At 42.4% G+C, this 9,369-nt stretch overlaps 1 protein-coding gene across 1 annotated transcript; it reads left to right on the top strand.

The window, feature by feature from the left end:
- LOC138037418 (52 kDa repressor of the inhibitor of the protein kinase-like) lies at positions 1-801 on the top strand. The gene has a single exon (XM_068883347.1). The coding sequence runs from the start codon at positions 1-3 to the stop codon at positions 799-801; it is 801 nt and encodes a 266-aa protein (XP_068739448.1).
- The last annotated feature ends 8,568 nt before the right edge of the window (positions 802-9,369 follow it).

The following is a 9,369-nucleotide window of genomic DNA, read 5'->3' as shown; positions in this document are numbered from 1 at the left end:
ATGATTACCGTGATGAAGTGTTTGTCTGTCCTCAAACCGCTAAGCATGCAACTGCAGAAACGCTACAGTGACATTTATGAGGCTTACACCCAGGTTGGCTCTGTGAAATCAGATCTGAAAGCTATCAGAGAGCAGCTCGAGGTTCACTTCAATCGCTGGTACGAAGCGAGCGGTCAACTAGGGAAAGACGTCGATGTTGAACCCGCACTTCCAAGAATTGCCAACAGACAGCGACATCGAGATAACGTTCCAGCTGCCACACCTGTTCACTACTTTCAACGTTCACTGTGCTTTTCACTGTTGGACCACCTTATAGCCCAAATGGAAACGTACTTCATTGAAATCCAGATGAATGTCTCCAAACTGATGTGTTTGGTACCTGAAGTATTGGTCATCTCAAGTGACGCCACAATTGATGCCGCAATTCAGTTTTATCGAGATGATTTCGTGTCACCGGATGTCGTTGACGCTGAGCTTGTCCGTTGGCGTCGCAAATGGTCAGAAGTGGCTGACAAATCGAGTCTTCCAAATAGTGCCTCAGCCACACTTAGAGAATGCGACCCTATTTTCTTTCCCAACATAAATGTCCTACTTCGCATTCTTTGCACATTACCTGTTACTTCCACGGAATGCGAAAGGTCATTTAGCACTTTAAAACGCCTGAAGACGTACTTAAGAGGTACAATGACTACAGAGAGACAGTCAAGTCTGGCGATGATGAACATCCACTATGGCAGAGCGATTGACATTGATGAGATCATCAACATCTTTGTCACTCGTCATCCACGCCGCCCTTACTAACAGATATTTTGACAGACGAGCAGTGAGAATAGAATAGAGTAATTATGTTTCGTGAAGCTTTTTGTAGGCTTGTCCTGCCACTATACTCTCACTGCTCATCCGATAAATGTAACATTAACTAAAACACGGCATGGATTCGACGTGACAATCTGATGAGTAGTCTCTGTTTGACACAGTGTGACCCCCCACCCCCCCCCCCCCCATTGAAAAATCCTGGCTACGCCCATGAAGACTCTACAGATTTCATCAATTTCATTGAAGAGACGAACATAGGAAAACGAACTTCCCTTGTATCGATGGACGTCACAAACCTATATACAAATATACCACAGGAAGAGGGAATCACTACAGTATGCAAAGCATACGAAAACTTTTACAGAAATAACCCTCCAATCTCCACAAACTATATCAAAGAAATGCTAAGACTCATACTCAAAGAGCATCTACAAGAACCATCTACAAATTCACGGTACCGCTATGGGTACTAAAATGGCCGTTGCCTTTGCAAATGTCTTTATGGCTGATCTTGAGACACTAATCCCCCACCTCTCTAGGAAGGCAACGCAAAAATGAATTAATCTCCCACCCCCTCGGGAAAATCAAAGAGTAAAAATCTCCAGAAATCCCCACCTATGCCCATGTTTCCCCGGGGTGGGGGTTTACAGTGACAGGTGCATAAGCTCGCTGAATTGCGGAATGTTACGTATTTTACACAGTTCCTCTACAAACTCTTTTCTACGCAAGGTGAGTTCTTTACACTTTCTAGGATTGCTTGACATAATTTTTTCAGACCAACGTTAAAAACTGTCCACCAATTCCGGTGACTGATCAACTCTATCTTTCCACAACGGGATTGCGATATTCGTGTCATGGGCATATTTAAAAAGTATGTCAACACCTTTTAAATGTATATTAAGATCATTCAGAAAAACATCGAATAAATAAGGCCCGCTGACAGACCTTTGGGTCGCACCCTTATTGACATCCTTCAATTTTCGACGAAGCTGTTCTTATGTACGACTGTTTGTTGCCTATCAGAAAAAAAACTCAGGTACCAATTCTGAATATAAGGGTTGAGATCAAGACTTTTACGCTTATCAGCGAATAGGACATGATTCACCATATCGAAAGCCTCACTAAAGTCCATACTGAAGGGTCTAACCCCTTTACAAGCAGGATTACCAAGAAAACTAAGAACCCTGTGCTGGGTAGTCACATTATTGCAACTACCTCCGTCTCTATACGCAAACTGCGAAGGCGCAAAACCATTCTCGAACGACTCCTTGGCGTGGAAATGATAAACAACCTTTTCAAACACTCTCGCAATAACTGGCCTTACATTGATACCGCGGTAGTTGCCGTTTTCTTTAGGCACATCAATCTTGGGGAGGGTTAATATTAGCCCTCTTCCAAGACTTAGGCCATGAATGAGACGAAAGCGAAACGTTCCACAGTTTGGTAACAACGCCCATGAGAATGAGTATGTCGTCGAGTTTCTCCCTGTTAAACGGCGAGATCCTTGGTTAGCTCTCTGAAGGCACCTAACAAGGGATGTTACCCAAAACGGGTCCCGTGTAACCTGCGATCAGGCCCTATTTTAGTTTCGCGTGGTACGTCATGTGGAGTTGGCGAAACGAAAAATAGAGCCTGACCAAATTCCTCTTCGAAATTCCTTCCGCCCACTTTTTTTAATTGATTGACATGTCCTTCATCGGCCAATCAAATTTACTTCCATTACACCAATGCACGCGTGGACGGCAGATTCACGCTGTTTTGTTTTGACCAGAGTTAATTACCGTGAGAGGAATATTATAAACGAATTCGAAAGTTACCGTTGGCTTTAATTTGAGAAAAACACATTTAAAGCATGGGGAATGTTTTCGACGACTATATGGCGGCAAAGGCCGGTGTAATTCTCCCTCCGAACTTCACTGAATAGCATTTTGTCGTTGGAGGGTTGTGGCAATAGATTTTTATAGAAAAAAAAAAGCGAAATACATTATTCCTTTAACGTGTTTGCCCATGAAGGTTTCTTTGGTGATTTTTTCGGGTAATATCTTCAGTTGCAGTGTATTTCTAGAATTGCGCGCAGTAAAATCATGATAAGTTTGGCTGTTAATTTTGTGATGGAGTACGAACAGTAAGATGGACTGGCAAAGTTTCTTTTATTTTCGTACAGTTGGTCTCTCTGGAAACATGCCATTTTCAGTTTCTGGAGTGCGAGTTTTAAGTTAAATCAACTGGAAATATTATGAAGCACTTTTGACTCCAAATTGTGCAAACAAACCGTGTCATGTACAGTAAGTAAACAAAGCCGTTGATACACAGATATTCAAAACATGCATTCGTGTAACTTGCGATTTCATCAGCATCTCCTCCTGTTGATATATATGTCCCTTGTCTCATCCAGGAAACCAATATGAATCGGCTTTCATTGCCATTTGAAAGAACCAGCTATTTACTGGGTTGCCGTTTGGCAAACCCAGTCTAGAAATGGAGGGCATTTGTTCGGTGTATTTTTTTTTTCTTCCGTGACGGTAAAAGTCTTGCCTGTCACTCCCCTGGGAAGTGGTATTTTTCTGCCTAGAGCCTTCTGCGCGTGTTTTCTTAGGATCGAGAGGGTAGTGGAACTGCGTAGATTTCTCTGGTGGACACAGTAGAATAATTAACTTAGCCTGCAATGGCGTCGAAAGTCATGTAACGCGAATGGCGTTTTACTGGATCCTTAAACAAGTCAGTTGGATAAACTACGCAGGCGGTGAAAACCAAAACCTCGAATCTAAAAAGCGACGAGTAATGGACTTCGACAACAATCTGTCGCCCGTCGAGCAGAAATCAAAGTGAGCTGCATTTCTAAAATAATATTTACCAAGGGTGCTGTTATGTAGAACAGTGAAACCAAATGGAAAATTCTTTGGTAACGTATGGGTTCAACAAAGACAGAGAACGAATCGAACACGTTAAGTGGATCTGTGATCAACTCTGCACAGTCTTCAGGTAATGTGACAGCCAAGAATTATTTGAAAGAAAGCTTGTCGTCTATTTTGTGCTTCATTAGTCAAGGAAATGGTTCTTCATGGAAACGGTTTGATCCTGAAATTTTAGTTTGTTGTAATATTGCGCATATTTGACACGATTGGGTTTTTTCTCTTCACGCACGCAATAATAGCAAATATGTTGTTTGTTTCAAAATTGTTCGCTGGAAAAGGTGGCCTTTATGAATTCATCATGTTTTATTATATGTGTGCTGGATAGTTTTTATGGCAATAGTAAAGCATTTTCTTGTTATTCAAGGAAAATGTTCTTTAGGGAAGGGTTTGAACCTGATGTACATGGTAATTTGACACGATTGACTTTCTTGTCTTCACGCACGCAATGAAAGGAAGAGGATTTCGCCTCTAATAGCAAATATGTTGTTTGTTTCAAAAAATTGTTCGCTGGAAAAGGTGGCCTTTATGAATTCATCATGTTTTATAATATGCGAGCTTAACTGGATAGTTTTTATGGCAATAGCAAAGCATTTTCGTGTCAAAATGAGGTTAGCGTTTTTCTGTTGTGCTAACTTACATTCTGCCTCGTGAGTTTGTTATTCTCGTTAACCAGCAATGGAAAGTCATTGCAACGCGAATGCCGTTTTAAGCCCGCTGCACACTTGAGGAAAGAGCTGAGCAAACTGCCTCGCGAGGCGATTTGCTCAGCTGTTTCCTCACGTGTGCGGGAAAATTGTGGTGAGAAATAGGCCGTTTGATATTTTTGGCCTCGCGAGACACATTCCTCACTGTGTGCGGCCTTCGTGAGAATCGAGCTGAGCTTGGTTTAATCAAGCATCCAATAAAAATACATAGCATACTCGCGTGACTCCAGCGGTTCAAGATGGCCAGGGAGGAAGAAATTCTGACGTCACTGAAGTCACGTGAGAATGCCATGTATTTTTATTGGATGCTTGATTGACTAAGCTCAACTCGATTCTCACATATACAATTGCCGCACACAATGAGGAATTTGCCTCGCGAGGCGAAAAATATCAAACATGTTTGATTTTTTCCTCACGGCCTCGCGAGGCGAATTTCTCACGAAAAGTTCCCCGCATACGTGAGAAAACGGCTGAGCAAACCGCCTCATGAGGTACTTTGCTCAGCTCTTTCGTCACCGTGTGCGGCGGGCTTTAGTACATCTTATGTTGTTTGTTTCAATAAAATATTTCGCTGGAAAAGGATTCTGTGATATTTTCTGCCTTTGTGAGTTATAATATCATGTTGTGTATTTAATTTTCGAGCTTAAGGTTGAAACGTGATACGGGAGGATATTTTTAGTATAACTCTGTAAGCAGGAAAGGTTTCATGAAAATAAACAGGTCTAAACAGGTCTGTTGGAAGCGTGCGTGAGTTTCAACAAAATGAGCCCCAAAATCAGCAAAAAATTGTGACGCCGGTGAATAAAGTAGCTGCTATTTCCAAAATGATGGAATTACCTGGTGATAAATAACCTCGTCTTGGAGAGTAAATTTTTGACTTTGCAGAAACAATGGTGGGCGATTGTGATCTTTGTTTTGAATTCGCTCATTTATTGTCAAACTTTATAACACTTGACAGAAAAAGAAACTTACGAAAACCCGATATCTTGCCATCATTTGACACAGATGCTTCACTGTTTGGCAAGTAAACATGCCACGGTAACTTACTAGTAATCACGGCGCCCGCTGAATTCCGGCGATGTCACTTTCGATTTTGCGATTTATTTGTGCAGCCAAAACGTAATATAACAAAATTGAACGTAGCAAAAATCTCCCAAAATGTTTGTCGCTGATCGTAACTGTTTATATTCTATATTCACGGTTCAAAATTAATGTTGTTTTCATGTCGTAAATATGTTATTCTCGAGCGACCGTCCTGGAAACTTCCCTCTGCTCTTTCTGAAAACTGTGTATCAATATTTATTTACTATTGCATCAATATTTGTTTCTGCATATAGCAAGCTATCAAAATCTGTACCTTGCTAAGTTCGAATTTGTTAGCGTTAATAGTATTTTCGGTCCTATGCTTCTGTTTTACGAAGGCGTATATGTTTTTGGTCACCCATCCAGACACTAATCCCGCCGGAGAGCGCTTAACTTTAGTAAACTGCTGTCAGGTGTTCAGAGGGCACGCTTAAACTTGTGGTGGAAAGAAGTTTATCAACATGTCAGCCCAGAAGCCCATGTTTCTCATTTCCCATTTATTTTCTTCAATCTTTCTGGGTTCAGTTATTTGTTAGTAACCACATGTCTTCTCAGGCTATTTACCCAAGGCTTCTACCATGGCACTACAATGATAGACAATACCAAAACAATATCGTGCACTGTTAGAGCTACATGTTACGCAAGGACAGATTTTTTTCGTCGTACGAACGTGTGAGAACCTGTGAGCCAAAGGGCCTCTGCAACCCAGTGTACCCTCAGGGAGGGTCTAGTTAGCTTTCAAAACATCAGGGAAGTTTGTGCCAAAGTACTTTCAACCTCATGCCAACAGAGCTCAACAAGGGAATCTCTAATTTCACTTGTTCCAGAGATTCAAACCCGATTCTGGACAAGTTATGAGATGTTACAGATGGCATTTCTCCATTTATACAAATAAAATCAAGTTGCACCGTCCACGGCATTGTAAGAACAAAAGGGAGCAATTTTTTTCGTACACTTATGGCGGATTAGTCTCGAGGACTTCGCGAGAGCTCCGCGCAATCACGATGGAATTTTCACTTTCGGCGTTTCAACAGCCAATCAGATCACGAGTTTGGTCGGCCAAATTTTGGCCGACTGTCCGGAATTCTTGAGAGACTTTTGGTCAGGCCCAATTTTAACGAGCGACGACATAAGAGAACATATGGGCGAAGCTCAAAATGGGCCTGATCGCAGGTTAGGTCCCGTGAAGATACAGAACGCGTCTTCAGAAGCATGCAAGAGTTCATTTTGCTGTAGATTGTTCTTTCCAAATGATTCACAGAGTCATCGATATTGTTGGAATTGAGAACATCGTTCCAGTCCTTCTCGTCGATTGCCTTGAAAAGACTTTCCTTGCAGTGAGCTCTGCAATCACGGACCTTACTCTTACGCCGAATAGGTTTTAACTTAATACCCACCGATAGATTGAGCCCAGTATGGTCAGTCTTTATTAACACATTAAAAGGCAGACACTTAGAAAAAAAGCTCTTGTCTGTTGGTCAAACAATTGTCAAGACACGCATTCCCACGTGTAGGGAAATCAACACTACGACATTCCAACCAGTCAGTTCTTCAAAGCGACTAATATCCAATCGGTTCATGTTTAAATGTTCAGGTTTAAATTGTAACCTTTGGACCGGGGTTTGGCAGAACTGGAAAAGCGGCCAGAGTATAGGCAGCTTCATCCTCGGAAACCCACGGGCAGATCGCGGAGGCAAGGGGAAGTCTAAACCGGCAAAACAAAATGGCGACGAAGAAAAGCATAGTAGGGCGAGAAGAGCCCCTGGGGACAAGTTCTTACCAGACCAGTTCCAAACATTAGAGGTAATTCTCAATTCCAAGAGAAAATGAGGGGACAGAGAAGGAGGCTCCCGGTCCATCCCTTGGGATATGTCATGTCTACGAAAGTTATTTTTAGACGAGCGGAAGTCTTTGTTCTAGCGGAAGTCTGTTTTCGGAGACGTCCGCATGCAGGCCAACCTCGGTCTGATGTTTGAAAGAAAATAAATATTCATTAGCCTTCCACGTACGCCGCCATTTTCTCTCTTCACTAAGAACCTGAGAGCGAGACAAGACTGCATGCGGACGTCTCGGAAGACAGACTTCCGCTAGAACAAAGCCTTCCGCTCGTCTAAAAATAACTTTCGTGGACATGACATATCCCGACCAACGCCCTGAGACTCCGTCTCTGTCCCCTCATTTTCTGTTGTCAATTCTGATTGGTGCCACAAATTCTTTGTGTTTTTCTGCCCAATCAGAGGTCAGCAAGCCGTGAAGTCGTTTCGTGTCTTCTTTACACAGAAATCTCTTGATCGCCATACTCGCCGGGTTCGTTTCGCGAGGTTTTGCTGGAGGAGAAAAGTCTCAATCACAGCACAAAATGTATACGAAATCGTTCGGAATATCGGCGGAGAAATACGCTGGACCTTCCGCAGGTATCGTTACAGTAGCGTATTTCCAAGTGTGCGAGATTTGTTTAAAGATGTCCTCCCCGATTCACCTAAAATAGCAGTGATTAATTTTGATCTGACAATTATTTTTATTCGGCCCCCTTTCCCTGGTCGAGGTATTTCTAGATTTCTTACATAAATTGCAGCGGCAGAAACGTTGCTAATCTCGAGAAATTCTTGATCGCACGGGCCACACGCAGCATGACTTTATTTCAATGACCGCCAAATTCAACGCTATCGAGCGCGTGTTTTCTTCACGATATGCTCACGATGAGCCGAATACCGGTCGTTTCGCCAACGTGTCAGTTTGCCAACGACCTGTTCGCCAACGTATGAAGTCGTGAGTTCAACTCCGGCCGGACCAACACTCAGGGTCTTTAAATAACTGAGGAGAAAGTGATGCCTTTGTAATTACATCTGCAAATGGTTAGACTCTCTAGTCTTCTCGGATAAGGACGATAAGCCGGAGGTCCAGTCTCATAACCCTTCAATGTGGTCTGTCTTCTGTGATGTATCATGGTTGGGAGGGTAAATGCTCGGAGATATTAGCTACACCAAGCTACTCTAAAAAATCCGAGGATAAATAAAGATATATGATATGATGATAGGCCTAAAAACGTTTGTTTAGGCCTAATTAGGCCTGAGGTTAGCTTTTATGAATGTTTAGGATAGTTTTTACTCTCTGTATTGGTAAAACAATGACCGATGATTCTGGATTCCTGGTTTTAGGGTTGCCCCAAAGCCGTCGATGGCGTGGGAGAGAGAGAGAGGGAGAGAGAGAGATTGGGGAGAGTGAAACAAACATTTTCAAGCCAAAACAAACAATTCATCTTGGATCAAAGGTCACATTATCTTCTTTTGGTAATTTGTAAATACATTTCAGATCTATTTCACAAAGTATTTTGGAAGTTGGCGAACTGACATTAGACGTTGGCGAATAGACTTCATACGTTGGCGAACAGGTCGTTGGCGAACTGACACGTTGGCGAAACGACCGGTTACCTTGTCAAGCCGTACTCTGCCATTCGACGCTGAATGGTACGCGCAGACATACCCAGCATTTCTGACAACTTGGTCTTGTTGAATCCCAAAGACAACAGGAATTCTAACTGATCCCTGCTAAGGAAGTATCTAGGCTTCCCTAGGGGTTTTTCTCGATAAAAGTACATGTTCGAACCGGATTCAGGAAGTAAGTCTTCAGGCATTTCACTGTTTCGCAGGCTATTAAGAGCACCTTGCAAAATTCTCACGGAATGTGCTGTTACAAAACCACTTTCGCTTGATCGAAGAATATGGCGATGGAAATGTTCCAAGCAGTTTAGGAAATACTGTATATCCTCAGATGTGACAAACGCAATGTTATGTACTTCGTTTATTGCATAATACTCCCGAGTCAATTCTTTCCTTATTCTTTGAGAAACA

Source organism: Montipora capricornis, chromosome 2 (genome assembly GCF_036669925.1).
Source record: "Montipora capricornis isolate CH-2021 chromosome 2, ASM3666992v2, whole genome shotgun sequence".
Classification (NCBI taxonomy): Eukaryota; Metazoa; Cnidaria; class Anthozoa; order Scleractinia; family Acroporidae; genus Montipora; species Montipora capricornis.
The sequence above is the reverse complement of the archived record's forward strand: the minus strand, read 5'-3'. Positions and strand labels throughout refer to the sequence as shown.